Below are 20,792 nucleotides of genomic sequence, written 5' to 3' on the forward strand. Positions count from 1 at the left end.
AATTCCTCCAATTATTGCAAATACTCTCTAAATCATACGTACACGGCTCCTTTTGTTCCAATGCGTATACATATTCTTATATATCATGCTAATCGAATTTATATATATCATCACTTTATCGAATATCCATAAATACTGAGGAATGGGTTCTTGAAATTTTCGAGATTTTTATTTTCTGAGAGTTATTAGTTAATTGGTCATTGAGATCCATGAATAAAGTATTTTCAAATCTCAAAAAGTTGCTTTGCTCTTTTTTTTTTTTTTTTTTTTTTGTCTTCTTCCCAAAGATTCCCGTAGATTCACATAATCCGACATACTTCTATTAAAAAGGAAGAATTTATCAAATTTTACACTAATTATAAGAGTCGATGGACACTGATATATCAGCACAATAAAATAGTACCGACTCTTAAAAATATGTATATAGTTAATATAGTACATGTTAGTAGTTTTTTGGATCGTGTGATAAAGAGAGATGTGAAGTGTGGACCGTGGTAGATCGAGAGGTTGACACCTGAAATGAATGCAAAGACAAACCTAAATTTGTCACCTTGTGATTGGACACTACACATGGCTTCACCATGGCACATGGATACACCTAGCTAATAATGCCAATCTCTTGTTAGACACAAACATCAATATCATATGATAAAAACAATATTCTTATAATAATTATAATTAAAAAAAAAAAACCCCACACTTAGAAATGGACAAAATTATTTCTTCAAACTGATTTTTGCTATTTTAATATTTTTTTTATTAAAAAATACATGATAATATTAGATGAAATGATGCATGTATGTATAAAAGATATGCTTAGTCACACACTTTGATTAAAGTGTAATTGTTTGTGTCTACAAACAGGTTTTGACCAAAAAAATTGTGAACTTTGGTGGGCCCATGTTGGCTAACCTTTTATGTACTACTTTTGGCTCGAATATTGCCAAATGGACACGGTCGTACCAGTGTGAATGGGACTATGGGACTGATTAATTTTACGTATGATATTTAATTTTTTAATATCACATGGCATGATATAGGCCTAATTTCTTCTTCCAATTTTTTTTAGAGACCATAGATATTGAGTAGATATATGGGACGATGAATCCTGATCTTTTTAATCTTAGCATTAATGTGATAGTTCTTTCGGGAGGAACAAAAAATTCCAGTGTCTAACTCAAATTAGGACGTAATAATTTATTATGATAAGCCGGGTCATTTATTTGACCCAATTGTTTTAAAAACGATGATATTTCCTTTAATATTTTTTGGGCTCTTTATATTTGGAGCGAGGTAGAGGGAGCCATGACCAACTCTAGCCTTCCTCTAATTCCGTCACCGCAGGTGAGGATGACTACGTGAAAACCATTGAGACGAGGGTCGGTTTCACCCCTAAATATGAAAGTAGAACTATAACCTTGTTTGATAATTTTTTTTTTCTTGAAAAATAACAAATAACTCAATATACTTTTTAAAACACTTAAAATTATAATTTTTTAACTTTATATCAAATCAAAATAATTTTTTATTTTTTTAACTTAAAAAAAAAAAAAAAACAATGATATGAAATGAAAAGCATTGAGAAAAAGAAAAGAAACTTGTTGGAAATTTATTAAAAAAAAAAGAAAGGGGGTTTTAGAAAAGATGTTTTGCCCAATTAAGGAAAAGAATGATGGGATGTGATAGGTGATAATTAAGGGTTAGAGTCCAACCCCACCTCAAATCAGTGGGACCCAATTTTCCTTTGGATTTGGAAATGACAGCTTGGCGATAACAATAACGTCAACCACCACAACAACCGCAATCTATGGAGGAGAGTGCCGGTCCCACCTTCATTTTTATTTTTTTAACTTGTTTAATTCAATCTTACACGTGGCACACATGCAATGGCCTCCGTTTACGTGGACCCTCTCATTTTACAACAACCCAAACGTAAGAAGAATCTTCTTCCTATTCTCTCTCCTCCACGAATAATTCTACCACTTTATAGTAAATAAATTAAAGACAATATTATTATATTGCTTCATTTTTTTTTTCCTTTCTAACAAAGCTCTTAACAAATAATTTTATCTTCAAATAAAAAAATATTTGTTTGCGGTGAGCAACAATCCTCGTAAGCTCTTGGGATTGTCAATGACCACCGCCCCCTCTAGTTAGTTTTGGGGTGACCGATCACTTTTAAAGTCAACTTACTAAATGGTTGACCATTCTAAAACGAGTTAGAAGGGGTGGCTAATCACCCCCAAATTAAGTTTTTTTTTTTTTTTTTTTCAATATTTTTTTATATTAGGATAAAATTGTTATTTCATGTGTTCTATACAAAAAAGACTATAATTTTAGACATACTATAAGAATTTATAAGCTCATTTTTAAACTGTATGGACCAATTTAATTAACAATTTGTGTTTGATAGTATATTCGCGAATAGACTAATAAATATAAAGTTGGACTTATAATATATATATATATATGAGCATATTCAAGTAATTAAATAAACCCATTTTCAGCTTCTAATATGCTTAGATGTTTACAAACCTAGACATAGTTCAACAATTTACAAGCTATATCTAATTTTTCTTATGAAAGAAATAAAAATAAAAATGAAGTGCAGTTCAAAGAAGTATATGTCATCTTGCCATCTTACAAAAAATAAATAAATAAATAAATAAAGAAGAAGAAGAAAGTAATAAATGGCAATTGGGAAACCATATAAAATTCCTTAGTGGATATAAAATTTTGAGTCCAAAAGCCTCTTTGAATACTGAATCAGTATATTAATTCAAATTAAAAAGTAATATACCTTTTTTTTTTTCTTTTTTTAATTTTTCTGGGTTGTGATGTCATGGTAGCCTTGGCTTCCATGGTGGGGTTCCCACTTATTTCTTCTTTTTCTTCCGAAACATAAAGGTGATTGAAAACTGATTTGGCTTAATCTCATTTATTAATTAAGAATTTTTAAATCATTACTTATCTTAAAAAGTTAAGTGACTAAGAAAGATTTGACACATAAAATACTTAATAGAAATAAAAGTAAATTGTGAGTCATAATTCCAATGCAAACATCTACTTGGATACCATGTTAAATTATCAATTATTTCAAAATTTTAATTAATAAAAAAATTAATCTTATAATTAAAATAATTTAACAATTAATAGTGTAAGAAGTCTTGTCACGTGTTGATTGGTGGGCAACAAACCCATGGTTTTTGCCAAGACCGTATAGTAGCAACTCTCCAATAACTACTCCTTCGTATCTTTCATCAGTCAGCCAAATCACTGTATCTTGTACCAACGCCCACCAGTGTGAAGTTAAACTTACATCACTTATGAAACTTTCTCTCTCTCTCTCTTTGTTACTCCTTTTAAATTTATATCAAAGTCTGTTAATTTTGAATGCTTTGGGTTGTTTGTTAATTAATTAATTAATTAATTTTTTAAAAAAGAGAAAGCCTAATGAAAGCCCAATGAAGCCTAAAAGATGTAAATACCAAGCGAGGGCTAGACTATGCTAGGACCAAGCCTAGCAGACAAGTCCACACTAGGTCCAAGACTAACAACATGATGTATCTTCGTGTCAATGGGACACACCACAGTCAATCCCCTCTCTCGCCAAACCAGATAACTACCTCTCACACCAAAAATCATTCCAAGAACGACACTATATTCCTCAATAAGAAGGCCAGTTGGAGGCCCATGGAGCCCTAGGCGATAGTGGGTGAGAACACCAGCTTACATATAAAGGGCGAGACCCCTCCATTAAAATTAGCTCGACAATGACTACAAGAAAACTCGCTCACTATCACATACACACAATTCCTACATATCCCCCCCTAGTCCTTCAAGACTAGTGGTTTTCTAACAGTTTATCTTTTATTTTGCAAAGGAGCTCCTCCTAATAAGGCGGCCGGCGTTGAGGTGAATGAAGATGCTTGCACCAACAAAAACAAATGAACATCTTTACCTTCAATTTTATTTACGTGTAAATTAAATTTATCTTTCCGTCCCATTGTCTAATGGGACAACAAGGCAGATTAATGTTTAGAACTCCGTACAAAGCATGGCAGGTAAAACTGGTAGTATTGCGTGAGTGTCATAGACTTCAGGTTGAGTCTTCCAGTCAGAAGCCTTCATATCTACCAAGCAACTCTCTCCCTCTCTCTCTGTCTCTCTCTCCTGTTTTGGGGTTTGCTGCTTTACATGCTTCCGCATATCCCCTATAATATTCCCCTTTCCACCTTTACCTAATCCATAATTAATTAATTTTTAAGAAAATAGGCAAAAGAGAAGTAAAGTAGACAATGAAGTGCAACTTGCCACATAAGATTACCAGCATTCTAGGCTCGTCTGTTACTACTTTTGAAGACCATTTTTTGCTTTTTAAAAACATAAAAAATAAAAATAAAGGTATTAACAATCGACTCAAATTGCTCAACATACAAAACGCTCAAAACTACTTTGACATTTATGTTATATCACAAGCAAAAAGCATAAAACACATTTTGAAAAGTATTTGCAAACGAGCCAATCTGTTGTTTTATTTTTTTTAACAAAAAATTAAGACATAAATTGCCAGAGCCTCAAAGGGCGAAGCGGCCAATGAATGTCGTTATTGGATGTTTTACACAATCTGTATAGCTCTCATTTGCGCTTTACAAGATTTTCCGCTTGTAAATCTCATTGCTTCATTCTAATCTATTCTTTAAACCTTCTCTATTAAGATGAAATAACTCCAAAATGGTTTCCTGTTACAATCTACCCCAATTCATGAACTTCTTCACCTCGTCATATAAGACCAGGATGGCAGCAGCACCAGTACTCCTAAAGATGCTTGAAAGAGCCCCACGATAAAATGAAGCCAACCCCTCTGTCCTATAAATCTTCTTCCAGCAGTCCAGAGTGCTATGGTACATAGGCTGTTCCAAGCCGGACTGCATCATCATCCGCCTCCGTACGGTGTCCAATGGATATGACAACAACCCAGCAGAGGTTGTGACTGCCTGAGCCACCACCCATCGCTTCCACAATGCCAACTCGGGCTTTGATTCTTCTGTGAGCATCTCTTTTATTGTATCAAAACCTCCAAAATAAAGGCCGCGGTGAACAACCATCCCATGTAGAGAGGCAGGAAGCCCTCTGTAAACCCCCCGAATCCCGTCTTTTTTGCATATGGTAGTCAAGAAATGGTAGATGCCTCGAAATTGACGAACTTCACTTTTCCCAATATCAGCAGCGAGACGGGTGTGTGCAATGTCAAGAGGATATATTAAGATCAATGTTGTACAACCGGCTGCAGACCCAGCAATAAAATTGGCAGATGCACCAGACAGAAAATGACCACGTTCAGATTTCCCGCTTCTTAACATGCTTCTATAGAGATCCTGCGTTGGGGAGAAAAGAAAAATAAATTAAGACCCAGAAATCATCATAGCTTAAAAAGAAATGATCACTGGAAATCTTCCTCTACTGCTAGGAAGTTCTCCGTCAACCATCAGATATAACAACAACAACAGTATCTACCTCTTCTGATGCCAAAATGGTTTTTGAAGTTTAATATTTAGTCTTAGATATGTGTTTCCTAAGTTTGTATCATGTAATGAAATACTTGGGTATGTATTTGCTCTACTATGTAGAGATACTTATAAGTTATATCAAATTTCCTTGTGGCTTAATGGCTACGCATGTAAGTAAAGTAACTTACAGGTCACAGAAGAACATACTAATATGGACATACTTCCATGGAACTTTTATCTTCCACAACCTTCAAATTTAAATTTAGGCTAAATTACTGAATTGATTCCTAGGGTTTCGACTTCTTTCAAATCGATCCCTAGGGTACAAAAATAATCTTAAATTGATAGAATTAAGGATCATTGTGGTGTGCTCCTTTATCAAATCGTGTGATACAAATTTCCGTCTATTTTTTCTGACAGAACCCCTAAAAAATTATAATTCTACCTTTAAATAAAAAAAAATTAAAAAAAAAAAAAAGCAAAAGAATAAAAAAAGGAAAGGAAAACTACCCAAAAAGAAAACCTTTGGGGTTGCAGAATCAACCCAAATAGGCCTTTGGGGTGGCTCTGCCAGCTTCCCAAGCCAAGCCACCCTTCAAGTCATCTTTGGGAGTGGTTTGGGCCGCACCCAAAGAACTTCAGTGGCTCAACCCATCTTTAGACTTTAAAACCACAAATAAATAACAACAGTTCCTATATTTTGATTTTAAAAATTAGTTACAAAGCATGTTTCAAGAAAACAAATAACAAAAATATTTTGGTGAAAACTAGTTTAAATAACTATTGATTAAAAAGTGTTTTGAAAAATTTTACCAATACGTAGGAGAATAGTCCAGATTTTATGATTTTCACATGAAATTCTTGGATATTTAAATCAAACCTTATTTCTGACTCTCATAACCACTCATTGTATAGCTAATCACATAACTTGTATTTGATCTAACTGATTACTTTGATAAGAAACACTTTGACATTTCTTTACAAACTATGAAAAGAAACACTTTGGCATTTATTTTGCTGAAGTGTTTGAGACTACCCTCCATAACCTCTCTAAGAAAATGACAGGATATGACACTATAATTTATTTTTGCCATTACTTTTTTTGTACTTGGCCCATTTCTCTCTTGATTTCCTGCATTTTCTTTTCTTTTTACTCAAAAACTATAGTTAGAAGGTTATAAACTCTACAATTATAAGCTTAGTGTTAACACCAAGCTTATTCTCTCTCTCTAGTTGGGGCGTGCTTGCAGTTCTTTTCTTAATTGGGGTTTGATAAGAGGGTGTTGTATTGAGTCCATACTGTTTGAGTTGGTAGGGGAGGCCCGGGAGGGTAGGTCTCCAGTGTGTAGGATTTTTGAGAGGAACAGGGGAACTGCCCGATCCTTATGCTTGGGCAATGTCAACATCTCTTGGTTGTTAGCCACTGTCAAGGCAGTGGTTCTAGAGGAGGGGAGGAAGGAGTTTTAGAGATGCTCAAGAGTTGGTTTCCCAACTCTCCACGCCCAACACTGCTCCAATAAGCATAGGCAGTTCTTGGTGATGACATAGTTTGGGGGAGGTAGACAGAGGGGCCTGGGGCCTCATCTTAGTGCTGGGGCTGGAAGTCCTTTGCCGTAGAGCTACGAGTGGTTTTGCAGTTCTTCCGATCACGACATGGTGGTGGGACAGCTGGGCATCACTCTGGCAGTCCATTAGCACCGGGCACGGGTCAGACGAAGAAGATGGTGGTGGTGGGACAGCTGGGCATCACTCTGGCAGTCCATTAGCACCGGGCACGGGGACGAAGAAGATGGTGCTAAGGCCTCCGTTGAAGGAAAAAGGGGGGGGGAGGGGGATACACAGTGTAACACCCCAGTCCCATATTGGCTGGAAAGACGAAAAGAAACCCACATAGAGTGAGTGGTTTATACAGATAGTCATGGGTGCTAAGCCTCATATTATCTAGTTACTAGGTGAACTGGGCTTTATAATGAATTCTAAGGAAGTTCCAAATTAACTAATTCTTTTAGGGTAATAGCACAAATGTGGCTAGCGCTTTTTCCTGGGTCATTACAGTGGTATCAGAGCCACCTAATAACGCCAGGTCATGTGGTACTAGAGCACTGCATGACGTGGCCCTGACAAGGATGTCAAGAATTTAAGAGGGGGAGTTTGTAACACACCAGTCTCATATTGGTTGGGAAGATGAGAAGAAGTTCACATAGAGTAGGTAGTTTATAAAGATAGTCATGGTGCTAAGTCCAACATTACCTAGTTACTAGGTGAAACTGGGCTTTATAATGAATTCTAGAAAAGTTCCAAATTGACTAGTCATTTTGGGATAATAGCACAGATGTGGCTAGCACTTTTCCCTGGGTCGTTACAAGTAGAGGCTATTACAACGAGGAAGTTTTCAGCTATGACCTCGTCGTTGAAGGGCTCATATAATAATTTTGAGGGGACAGAGTGTGTAAGGGACGTCTTCCTTTGGGTATGCGTCTAGGAAAGTTGAAGATTCCATATTTTCAGCTGGTAGTGTCAGCTTGAGAAGAGGACTTCAGGGTGTTAATCTTGATCTCTACTCCTTTAGAGAGACGTTGGTGAGCCTAAAAAAAGACATGGAGCAGCGTTTAAAATAGATTGAGTCAAGTTTGGGCCTGGGTTTTCCTTCTACGGCCCCGTAATCCTGTTAGGCCCACACTCCAGTGGCCCACTCTACTCAAGATCCTAAAGGAAATGCCTTAATGGGCTTTGGGGTTATCCAGGCTGAATATTACTTCAAGCCCTAGACGAAAATAACACATAAGTGGAAAAGGACTTCGGGTGTGGGTCCTTTAGGGTGGGGTTCGGATGCAATGAAAGGGTCAAGTGTGGGTTAGCCATTTCATTTTGGGTCACATTGTGAATATGGTGCGAGTCTTATGTTATGGGATTGGATGTGGGTAAGAGCTTACGTACAGGTCAGCCCGGAGCTCCTACGGCCTCGGCCGATGAACCCCATACTATGTCGACAGTGGCTCGAGGCGTGTGCTTTGACGGTGCCTCTTCGCCGGTAGACCGCGTAGTGGCTTCAAATCATGCCAGTGGGCCGGTGGCTCAAGGAAGCCTTTAGTTCATGATGAGAATGGTTTAGATTTTGCCAGCAGTGCTACCGGTGGCCTAGAGTTGCCGATGTACATTGAGAAGAAGGTTGTCGTCAAGGCCACAATCGTAGAGGGGTCTTTTACTAGTACTACTAGCTCTTCTTCAACTGGCTTGGGTGGGGAGTCAGCCTTGAAAAGGAGGGATCTCCTCTGCCTGCTTTTACTAGAAAGGAGGTGCGTTGTATTGGAGAAATCAGTCAACAAGTGCTCGATTTGGCACCTTACCGAGACGTGGTTTTTATCAATCAGGAGGAAGCTTATTGCACTCCCCTAAGCTCCTATTCCCCTACCATGAAGGGAAATATGGTCACTCGTGGTCGAAGCATTCAGATTGGGTTCTGCAAAGAGTGAAGGAGATCCATCATGTTTTGGGGGTTTCATGTGTTAGTTTTGAGGAGCAATTTATGGCAATTTTGACAATTATTGTAGTGAGTTGTCTTCCTAAGGGTTTGGGTTCCATTTCTAAACTGAGCATCAAATGCAATAGGGAGTTAAAGAGATTGGAATGCTCCATTAATTAAGACTCTAAAAGTGAGAGTGCATGCACTGAAAAAGGAAAGGAGAGGGTCATTTCAGTTCTTTATGAAGCCAAAACTACTATCTTGAAACGTGAGAGGGTTGAATAAGGGGGATAAATGCCTACAGGTGGGGAACCTACTCAGAGTGAAAAAGTTAATATGGCCTAAAGGTGGAGGCCATGTCCCGTAGTGTTGTGAGTGTTGTTTGGACTCAAGAGGGGCTTCGGGTGGTATTTAGATTATGTCGGATAGGAGAGTGATGGAAGGCTTCTTTGGGATGATCTGGCCGGTATGCCCAATTGGTGGAACTTTCCTTGGTGCATTGGGGGTGAGTTTATGCCCCATTACTTGGTTCCCCAGTGAGAGATCGGGAGAAGTTCGTTTATGCCTAACTATAGTGGAATTCTTTGACTTCATTTTCATCGGAGCCTGATGGTCCTTCCTCTTGTTGGCAAAACTTTTACTTGGTCAAATAATTAGGAGTCACCTTCTTGGTCTAGAATTGATATATTTTTTGTCTCTCCGACGTGGTAAGCCTAGTTTCCTGATGTATCCAGGAGTCGGCTTCCTAGACTTGCTCAAATCATTTACAATCCTCGACTGTGGTAACTTTCAAAGGGGTAATAGGTACTTCAAATTTGAAAACATGTGGCTAAAGTGTAAGTGTTTTGTGGACAACATGAAACAATGGTGTGACTCTTATCATTTTCAGGGCTCTCCGAGTTTCATTTTAACTAAAAAGCTCAAGGCTTTGAAAGTTGATTGATTTAAGAAGATGGAATGAAGAGGTGTTTGGTAATGTAGAGAGGAAGAAAAATATCATTTTGGAAGAACTACGTGTTTTTGATATCATTGAAGAAGAGAGATCTTTAGGTGCAAAGGATTGTATGAAGAAGGCAGAAGTTGTAAGCGAGTTAGAGAGTTCCACTCTCACAGAGGAAGTGAGTTGGTGGCAGAAATCTAGGGTTTTGTGGTTGAGGAAGAGTGATATGTGCACAAAGTTTTTTTTTCACAAAATGGCCAATTCCAATAGAATGAAGAACTCCATTGACTCTGTGTTGGTTGATCCCAGAGAGTGATTAATCACTTTTTAAAACTCAGAAAGCTATTTGTCAAAACTCCAAACCACGTACCAAAAATGCATTTATCCCTTTTTCTTACTTTGTATGCTTCAGGGGACTGTTTCAGTACTGGCCTCGGAGGTAAACCAAATATAAGAGTTTATACGGAACAGTTGCTATCTTTCACTAAAAAGTCAGAACATTCAATTGGAACACTTCCAATAATTTTTGTATAAAATTGGTCTAAATCAGGCCAAGCCATGCGTAGATAACACTAGCTCACCTACCAAGGCTAGTCAACAACACCAAATCACCTAAATTTCATAATATGGTACCAAATTCACGGTTTGCGTAGTAACCCAACGACTTCTACATTGAAGCATTTCATCATTCATGTTATATGCAAAAGACAATCAACGTTGCTTCAAGCCTTCAACCATTGCGGGAAACTCCAACGGGAAACCCATCAGAACCAACCAATTCAACTTCCATTCATTAAGTTCATACATCACAGAAACTCACAGATTCAAACGCAAAAAACAAATGAAATCAGCGAAAAAGAGCAACATAAAAAGATAGGATTTTTTTTTAAAGAATAAATACCTTGAGTGAGAAATTGAGAGCGACAGAAGGGTAATAGCGAAGAACGCTGCTCCCATTGCCTCTCCAAAGAGAGAGAATGCCTTCCTCTCGTACCGTACGGACGATGCAATCGAGCATACCCTTGAATCTCCTACGCCCACTGCCTCCTACAATCGCCAGGTTGCTTTCTTGGGTCTGCAAGATAAGCTTCGTTCGCTCTACTGGGGCGACAATCGTGTGCACCACCCCCCCCAACACCGCCCCGGCCATCAGATCGCGGTGAAAGTTCGTCAACCAATCGTACAGCCCCGATGATCTTGGCCCCGATTTCGACTTCCTATTTTCTGGGTCATCATCATCTTCTTTACTCATTCTTCTACACCCCCCCCCCCCCTCTCTCTCTCTCTCTCTCTCTCTCTCTAAAACTCTCTCATACCGCCTCTGAAACAGTGTTTCTTCCTCCCTGAAAATGGTGGGAACCTGGTTGGTGGTTAAGATTGAAGAAAGCCCGTTTACAAGTTCATATATGCAAGTTTTGCTTAATCAATCAATGGATACAACCTTCTGGTAATCATACACAAATTTCTCTCTCTCCCTCTCTGCCTATGACGAACCTTGAAATATGCCTGTCTCGATTGCTTTCTTGCTCGAAAGAAAACCAACGGAATATACGCTTCACTTCCTGATATAAAGCTGTCGAGGAACACTGTGCCCAATCTCTTTATATATATATATATATCACATTATTATAATTTAATATATTATTATTAGTTTCTTACCAAATATTATCACCACTGTTTACACCTTCCACGTCGAAAGTCATGGCACCCAAAACCCTCAGACCGCCCTCCAACTTCCAAGACCACATCGGCCATCGCTATCGGCGCATGTCTTTGTCACGTGCCGTACCAAGGAGTTGAAAAAATTAAATAGGCTTTATTATTAAATTGCCTTTCGTGTATTCCTTTCCTTCTGATTCTATGAGAATGTGATGTCGATTGGACTGAACCAATGGGGTTTAATTGGAATAGTAGCCGCTATCAGCTTATAACTGCTAATCATTAACCATTAATTGTTTAGAATGTTTGCGGTTAGTGGTTTTAAGGACTACAAAAAATGGTTAATAACCGCTAACCATATACCCTTATATATAATAATATAAATATAAATATTTTATATTTTATGTTAGTAATGATTATAATATAACATTCAAAACGACATTGTTTTAGAGAAAAATTTTGGCCCAAAATGTTTAAAATAAGCCCAAAAAAAGACAAATTAAAGGTTCAAAACATTTAAAAAACCCATATAAAAAAAAACGGTTATAAAATCGCTGGTTATTGGATTGAATAACAGCTAACCGCCTAGGCGGTTGCGGTTGTCAAAAAGTGATAACCGCCCAAGGCGGTTGCGGTTAGCGGTTATAGCCAATAACCACCGGTTATAACTGCTTGAACACTCCTATAGAATGGGATCCTCTCCTGTCCATTTTGGGATTCAGTTCATGGTCAAAACCTCTTTAAAGAGATCTAACGATCACAAAGATGTCATGTGTTTCACTTATTAAAAAATAATAAGAATATAAAATAATATAATTATTTTTGTTTTTTGATATGGCCATTGGGGGTGGCTGGACCACTCGAAGGGCCACCGTTTGGCCTGAGGGTGGCTTCGGCCACCCCAAACCGGCCGTCTAAGTGAGGTTTTCAATTTGTCTCTTGGGACAACCTTGTCCCATACTCTCACACGGACAATTTTAAGTGTTTTCAATTGCCTCTTGTTTGTCCCACATCGAAAAAAAACCCACCACTTGGTCAACTTCCACTTTCACTCAGCTATATAAAGCACATGTCATTTCCTAATCCTCTAAATATTGCCTTAGTCAAGTACTTAAGCTGGGTAAACCAAGAGCCAAGATTCAAGTACTCGGCTTGCCTGGCAGGCGAGCCTAGCCAAGCACAATTTTTTGTTTTTTTCCCATTTAAAAAACGGTTAACCGCTAACCGCTGATTAACCGTATATGCACTTAGTGGAGTCAGTTAATAACCGCCTCGGCAATTACAATTAGCGATTTTAGCTTTCACCCCTAATGAAAGGGCACTAATGAAGGTCAAATTGAATCCATAGTTGGGAAGCACCAACATGGTGTTCGGAGAACACCTCAAAAAGTTCAACAAAATCAGATCGGAAGATTATTATTGGCGAAAACAAGAAACCAACAATGAAGAGCCAACGTGGGAGAGAGCGGCTAACTCATGAAATAAAAAGGCACAGGAAAGGTGGGGCCACGTGCACCACACTTGAGCCGAAGCAACGCATGACGTGCATGTGTGGTGACACCGACTACCGTTATCGTCGATTCCTCACAAATTTTAGCAACATTGTGGCTTCGGCCATCGAATGCATGAAGAAAGGGCAATTCTGATGGGGTATAAGAACAAGAGATTAGCTTTGCAGTGATCAAACAAAAGAAAGTTATCTTCTGTTCTCATCCTTGCCTTGCCAAGTTTTGAGAAAACTCTTGGAAGGTGAATGTGACGAGGTTGATTTCGAATTGAAGACAACTCTTCTCTTCGATCTCTCGCTTTCACTACGTCAAATTTAGAAGGATCAAGGCTTCAATACTCTGATGCCATTGGCTTTGGGAAAAGGCTAAAGCCAAAAACCAAACGAGCTAGCTAGCTTGACAAGCTAATGTAGCATATGAGAGAAGCTGACCAATCAAGAACAAAACAAAAAGAAAGAAATTAAGAAGTGTTGAGCTGTTTATCACGTTTCAGCTCTCAACCCTCAAAACGTTTACTTGTAATTGATTTGTTGCTTTCGTCTCTTTTGCATAGGAAAAATTTGAGCTCTCTTCATGCTCCAAGCATTCAGGCTCGAAATTCTAACACTCAGAGTTCCATTGTTGAATACATATAGGCGGCTTTCACTATGAATCGCCAATTTCGGATAAACTCTAGCAGTTATGCAACTCCTCCCATCCGCACCAAAACTCTCAACAATTGAATGGTCTATCTGCACAAACATAAAACCAGATGCATTATATATATATAATATGGCGAGTGAATAATAATTAAACTACCAATCTACATACCAAGCTTCTTAATGATATTTTCCTCTCACGATGATCCATAGACACAAATGCTCCATAGATGGTCTTGCCAAGCCCTTCCCTCAACGAAGACCTGAGGATCAAAGTTGTTGCTTTCATATCAAGCTAGGAGTGAAAAGTAACTCAGAAAGATTTGAAAGGATATTTAATCAGAAACCAACCTGCTTTGATCGCTACACATGAGCACAACATAATTGTCATGCCTTCTAAATATGAGAAAGAAGACTGCAGTTTGTTCAGTCAAGTCCTTGGAAGCCAGAACCAGCAAACCAAATGGCCCTACTCTGCCTCTACCAGATGCTCCCTTTTGACTACAGAGCAGTTGGGGATCAACCCAATTCGGGTCTAGAGACTCAGCTTCATCCAAATTAGGCAGATCAAATGAAACTTCCACATCAGCCTTCCATGGAAAAAGAGAAAAAAGAAAATGGAAGTATATCAACTTCTGTATTTGTAAATAAGCCTAAGTAGAGTCAATGAATATGATAATGTGAGTTACCTGTGAAGCTGTAATCCCTGAAACTTCGAAAATGAAACCATCATTGAGCTCCTTATCATGGAAACTCACTTTATTAGTACGTAGTTTCTCTATTTCTTTGATTGGCCACTGTATTAATTGTTGCCGAGTTCCACTAAGCAGAACGCTTCTAGGAATTGACTAGAAAACAAAATAAAACGATGCTTTTGGTCATTTAATCAAACACTTTGCCTACATGGTTGAAAGCTGAACATGACAATAAACCAGTTTGCTCAATGGCAGTAATAGACAATATATAGAATTATTTTCAAAGGCAAAAGTTTTCGTTTGCTTACCTATAAACAAGATTGGTGTTTAACCACTTTTACTATTGTTGATGCACTGATTGATTACCCTCATATGGAAAATAGATCAACAATCTTCTCCAAGTGGAAACTATACACTCTCATCATTTCCCAAATGGCCATTAATAGGATTAATATGGTATATGACATACCCTATTAAGGAAAATTACGCACTATTTCCATGTTGGACAAGCAGCATTCCCATAAAAAGGGTTACACATACAGGTACAAATAGGGTCTCTTTCTCCTAACTCTATATATGTTTAGTTTTTTCTTAAAAAATGATCAACACGTTTGAGATTATGTTTGAGGAATAGATATTTTAAGTCAAAAAGTGTTTTTTTTTTTGACAAAAGCTTCATTTCTAAGTTTTTGTTAAAATGCGTTTTGACCATTTTTAGGCTTTTTAGATCGTTAAAAGCACCTTCAACTTTTTTTACCAAACGGGTACTTTTTTCTTCAAACGGACTTTTTGAATGTTAAACGCACTTTTAGGCCATTCAAACGCACATTCAGGGCCTGTTTGAAATTGCGTTAGAGAGCTTTAAAAGTACTTTTAGTACCTAAAAAGTGATGCCAAATAAAAAAGGGAAATTTGGTAAAAATTTTCAAAAGTATTTTTTTGACCTTTTAACTCTAAAAATGACCGAAACGCACTTTTGGCAAAGTTTTAAAATGAAACTTTTATCAAAAAAACATTTTTTTAACTTAAAAACTTTATTTCTCAAACATAATCCAAAACATGCTCTTAAACATCGTAGGTTATCCACCCCCAAAGCTGGCGCCATACGAGTAGCTTTTTCTTCTCTGTTTTGCATGTGACCCATAACCGGTCCAGCCGTCCAAAAATCTGCATCAACAACTATGAAGAGTCTAATTGGTTGAAATACTTGTGAACATTGTGGTCTCATGTCAGATCATTACCAGATTAGCCTGACAGACTCCTACTAAGGCAGAAGATGGCCTGATCTGCCCAGACCCATGTCTTACTTAAAAGTAGCCCCCTAATCCATCAGGTGACTAAAATGAATACAAAAAATTTAAACTTGGATTACCTGAAGCCCAGACCATCCTTTCTCAATGTCATCTGATTCACCATCAGACTCGGTCACCCAGGCCCATAATATTCGCCTCTTCTTACCACTGTCGTAGAATGTTTTAGAAGCATAAAAATTCCCATAATCATATCGCATGTCAAAACCTTCATCCAAGAAGTCAGTGTCTACCTCAAATTTGTCTGTCATCGGCACGTAATTTCCCAATATGTAGTGGTCCTGATTATGGAAGCTTGCCTTGAGCACATGCTTGGAAAATTTCTCCTCTCCATTTGTGTTGTTGACACTGACAGGGTAAAAATCTGGACATTCCCACATGCCAGTTTTTGTTGATGAGTGCAGTGGATTCTCACTCCTAATCCATTCAACAAAATCTCTGCTTCGATATAGAATCGCCATTCCAAGACCATTTATCTTGCTCCCAACGATGACTCGCCATACTCTGTCAGGCCCCTGCCAAGCAGTTGTTGGGTCTCTGAAATTCTGTGGATCAATGTCGTCGATTGGAGTGAGTAGAGGATTATGAGGAGATTTCACCCATTCTCTTAGCAGTGGGTCAGAAACATTCTTGGGTACTGCCAAGTTTTGAACTTGGCGGTTTTTGAGGTCAATTCCAGTGTACAAAATGGCAGGTTTTCCCCCAGGAAGAAATGTAGTTGAACCGGACCAGCAGCCATTGATGTCAAAAGGGTCTGATGGGTTGATTGCAGGCTCAAGATGAACCCAGTCAACAAGATCATATGAGATTGAATGAGCCCATGATATGTTTCCCCACAACGCACCATATGGATTGAATTGGTAAAATAGATGGTAAACTCCCTTATAATACATTGGTCCTGCAGTAAGATGAAATTGACCATGGTAAACTCCCCATACATCGTAGCTTTCAAATTGTTCAGCACAAGATGAAGAAATTGTGGAAACATACCATTAGGATCTGGGTTTCAACAGCAGCCATTTGTGAATTACAAGAACAAAGAACAAAGAACAAAGTCAACTCAAGAGTCAAGAATAACATTGAAAGAACAAATTAAAGGGAGCAAATTTATGAAGCCGGAAACAAAATTAAAAGGTTGTGCAGAACATACCATTCATCCAGTTTTTAGGAGGTTGAAAGTGGTAAGCAGTCCTGTAAGGCTGCTCTCTTGAAAGTGATTGAAGATTTCTGTACGGGTGATGAGAGGCTTCAACTTGATCAACTTCAAGTACTGCATCACCAACCAGCAAAAAGCATAAACAGACAGCCCAAATAATGCATATCTCCATCACTAACGAGCTCAATGATGGTGGGGATGTGCCACAGAAAGAATCATGAAGTTTGCCAAGGATCGGAGAAATTGAGGATGCTTCATTCGGTTTTTCTCAAGTCAAATTGTATTATGCTTGCTTTGTTGTTACTGGTCCACTGGATAGAGATTAAGTATTTTGTATTCAACTTGCCAATTAGAAAATTAAAAAAATAAAATAAATAAATCAACTATTCTAGTATTCTAATTGCAAGTGCCATATTAAATATTTTGGTCCAGGCACCACTAGGCACCAAATCAAGTTATTATAAAACTCTACTTCGAGTACAAGAACGTGTACAGAACATTTGTGTAATATAAACTAATATTTATTTAGAAAACCAATATGCCTTTTTCTTTTCTTTTAAGTTTTCTATGAGGAATCAATGCACTCAATGCACTAGTTTCGTATTCTTCCATCCATCTCTCATAAGGCTTTAAATCAACCATTGTATCATTAGGACTCATACTTTCACCTATGCTGGTTCTACCGATCCAATGATTATTTGAAAGAAATGATAGATGGGGATGGACGGTAAAATACAAAATAACATTTCTCATTAGTTATATTCGTCATTTATGAAAATCCAATAATTCATGAACTAATCAAACCGGAAAAAATTAATGCAAGTGCCGGAGTGAGTTTTTGGTCATTAGGATTTACCAACCAATTTATTATTGATCATTTATGGAATGATTTGAAAGACTTGAACATTGAGTTGGGAGATCATGAAATTGGAGAACAGGAAAATTTTCAAATGAGACTGGAATAGACAATAGAGGACCCAAAAAAAAAAAAGGAGGAAAGTTATAAAGTAGCCCCCCAAATTATCAACCATTTGCAATTTAGGCCCTCAATGTTCAAAACGTAATAAAGTAGCCCCTCAAATTACCAATCAGTTGCAATTTGGCCACTCCGTTAATCAACACTGTCAAAATGGATGAAAAATTTAATACGACGGCATTTTGGTAAGGTTAAGTTACTAAAATGCCATTTTGGGGATAAAAATCAAATTTTTTATTTTTATTTTTTAAAAAAAAGTCCCACAAAATCTGTTGAGTGTTTAATACCCTAGTCCCTAAACACGCAGAGCTTTGTCTTCTTCTTTATCAAATTTCTTCAAACTCAATCCAATTGGTATAAATTTCATAATATTATTCCATCCAAACACCACTTCAAACTTGTAATTGGTAAACCTCATTGGGATGCTCAAACCACTTTCATTCTTCAACTCAAAATCAACCCAGGTGTTTAAGCCAAACTCGACGAAAACAAAACAAACAACCAAAATCTGAAAATCACAACCCAAAACCCATGATTGTTTGGAGTTAAGAACAAAGAGAAAATCAAGCTTATCATCACCCAATTTTTTATTTTTTATTTTTATATCTCAATGCAAAATCAAGCTTCAAATTGAATGGATATTGTCAGTAGCAGAGCAAAGCCAAGATTTTTGGTCAGAGGTCAAGAATTTATTTATTTATTTTATTATATAAAAAGTTGAACAAAAATTAATTAAAAATCAATTCCCTCTCTTTCTTTGTTTCTCTTTCTCATCTTTTTGTTTCTTTCCCTCTCTTTTCTCCGCTGCTTCTTAGTTCTTTCTTCTCTATCTTATTTAAAGGAAGTGGGTGATGATGCCATGAGGTTGTTAGAGCACTAGCGACAGCTTCCTAACCATTTTCCTTCAATTTAGAGAATAAAACTACTTTTTGATTCCCTATAAAAAAACACTTCAGAGCACTAGCAAAAGATGCTCTATATGTCATTCTCTTTCCTATGTTTAGGGAAAATGTCAAAAAAAAACAACAAAAAACTACTCACATCAAATTTCCTACATTTAACCATCACTTAAGGGTTGCTACAGTGTTTTCCAATGTGTAGGGAATCAAAAGTGATTCCCTATACATTATTTTAATATAAATATTTCTCTTTCCTCTCACCTCTTTCATCTTTTTGTCTTTAATTGAGGATTGTGTTGGAATTTTGTCAAAAAAATGAGGGTAGATAGAGAACTTGTATTTTATAAAAAAAATAATATTTTAATAGTATAAGGAAATGTAAGGGAAGCTATTGTGAAATATATTTTCATAGGGAAGCAAAAAGTAGTTTTGTGCCCTAAACTTAGGAAAAATCAAAGGGAAACTGTTGCTAGTGCTCTCACAATAGATTCCCTTATTTTTTCCTATATAAATTAAATACTATTTCTTTTTATCATTGCAACCAATGAGAGAGTAGAGATGAGAGAGAATTGTTGGGACATGTGAAGGAGAGAGGAGAGAGAATCAATTTTTTTATAATTTAATAATACATTGGGCATCTACACTGTAGATGCCCTTTGATGTTGGTTATATTTAAGGCTTCTGATGTGGGTGATTTTTTGTGGTTTTTTTGACATTTTTCCTAAACATAGGGAATGGAATGGGCCGGCTATAGAGAGTCTGCTGCTAGTGCTCTTAAAAGGATAAGGGATTGAGCTGGTTTAGTCGATTTTCAGGTTGGGCTACTGCACGGAGAAGGGAAGTGGAGAAGAAGACGAAGAAGACAAAGCTGCTTAGGGACTAGGGTATTAAACACTTACCAAAACTGCGTTGTTTTGGTAAGTGTAAGGTTTTTTTTTTTTTTTTTTTAAAGCCAAATGACGTTGTTTGGGGGCCTTTTTTTAAATTTATTTATGAGTTTCCAAAAAATGGCATTTTAGTAACTTAACCTCAACAAAACGACGTCGTTCTATATTTTCCATCCATTTTAACAGTGCTGACTAACAGAGTGGCTAAATTGCAACTGGTTGGTAGTTTTGGGGCTACTTTATTACATTTTGAATATTGTGGGGCTAAATTGCAAATGGTTTGTAGTTTGGGGGGGCCATTTTATAGTTTTCCCTATAAACTAAGAGAGTGATTTGTAATTGAATAAAATGTTTAGTGACTTTCCTTCTCTTATTTTTTTTTTTATTATTATTTTTTTTAAAAAAATTTTGAAAAAAAGGGACTTTCAAGAATTGAACTTTGGAAAAGATATGGGGATATAATAGTATTAATATCGATTTTTAATGGTTTAATGTTATGAATTGAATGCTATTGATTTTCAATACTATCTATCTTACAAGTGATTTTTTTAAAATAAAAATAGAGAAGTGTTACACATCTTTCCCTCATTCTTCTCTCATCCTCCCACTTTTTAAAATTGTTATTGGATTTGTGGGGTTATGTGTGAGACCCATATGACCCCACAGATCTAATAGTGATTTTAAAAGGTGGGAGAATAAGAGAATGACCTGATGAAGAAAGGAAGCATTTTCCAAAAAATATTCTAAACATCAAGTGTGAACTTTAAAACAAACAACCACAAGAATAATCGTGCAATGTGTCAATTACACATAATCTTGTAATGCGTTTAATGCTATCAAATTGAACATATAATCCTATACTAGCAATTCTCACCTCACGGTTTTGCCCAGAGCGAAACCCTAGAGAGGACTATTATTCCAGTACACAACGATTTTGTTAGGCTTTAAGTAAGGTATTAATACATATATTAAAGGATCGGTTCACTACTTAATAAATATGAAAACATGGAGAAAGGAAAAAACATATGATTTGTATCCTTATTGGAATTGGACATTAATAATACTTAATTTTATTGAATAATTTATACATAGAAAACTCTTGAAATATAATTAAATGCTCTTAATTACGCAAATTTAATGACCGATTTTTT

General features: G+C 37.0%; 2 protein-coding genes across 2 annotated transcripts; both read right to left on the reverse strand.

The window, feature by feature from the left end:
• Positions 1-4,534: 4,534 nt before the first annotated feature.
• LOC132184621 (probable ADP,ATP carrier protein At5g56450) lies at positions 4,535-11,510 on the reverse strand. Its single transcript, XM_059598316.1, has 2 exons — positions 10,815-11,510; positions 4,535-5,378 (listed from the first exon to the last, which is right to left on the reverse strand). The coding sequence occupies exons 1-2, from the start codon at positions 11,163-11,165 to the stop codon at positions 4,746-4,748; spliced, it is 984 nt and encodes a 327-aa protein (XP_059454299.1). The 5' UTR covers positions 11,166-11,510; the 3' UTR covers positions 4,535-4,745.
• A 1,904-nt stretch (positions 11,511-13,414) lies between these two features.
• Positions 13,415-17,140, reverse strand: LOC132184330 (beta-fructofuranosidase, cell wall isozyme). Its single transcript, XM_059597921.1, has 7 exons — positions 16,874-17,140; positions 16,714-16,722; positions 15,786-16,621; positions 14,408-14,566; positions 14,070-14,308; positions 13,891-13,981; positions 13,415-13,811 (listed from the first exon to the last, which is right to left on the reverse strand). Exons 1-7 carry the CDS (start codon positions 17,049-17,051, stop codon positions 13,593-13,595), a joined length of 1,731 nt encoding a protein of 576 aa, XP_059453904.1. The 5' UTR covers positions 17,052-17,140; the 3' UTR covers positions 13,415-13,592.
• Positions 17,141-20,792: the final 3,652 nt, after the last annotated feature.

Source organism: Corylus avellana, chromosome ca6 (assembly GCF_901000735.1).
Source record: "Corylus avellana chromosome ca6, CavTom2PMs-1.0".
Taxonomy (NCBI): Eukaryota; Viridiplantae; Streptophyta; class Magnoliopsida; order Fagales; family Betulaceae; genus Corylus; species Corylus avellana.

Bases quoted from the DNA above. Each gene is read 5' to 3' on its own strand.
- LOC132184621 (XM_059598316.1), bottom strand. From the start codon at position 11,165: ATGAGTAAAGAAGATGATGATGACCCAGAAAATAGGAAGTCGAAATCG. The intron at 5,379-10,814 runs GTATTTATTCTT...TCCCCAACGCAG, and splicing joins CTCTCAATTTCTCACTCAAG to GATCTCTATAGAAGCATGTT.
- LOC132184330 (XM_059597921.1), bottom strand. From the start codon at position 17,051: ATGGAGATATGCATTATTTGGGCTGTCTGTTTATGCTTTTTGCTGGTT. The intron at 14,567-15,785 runs GTAATCCAAGTT...TTTGTTTTCTAG, and splicing joins AAGGATGGTCTGGGCTTCAG to TCAATTCCTAGAAGCGTTCT. The intron at 13,982-14,069 runs GTTGGTTTCTGA...TTTGATCCTCAG, and splicing joins ATGTGTAGCGATCAAAGCAG to GTCTTCGTTGAGGGAAGGGC.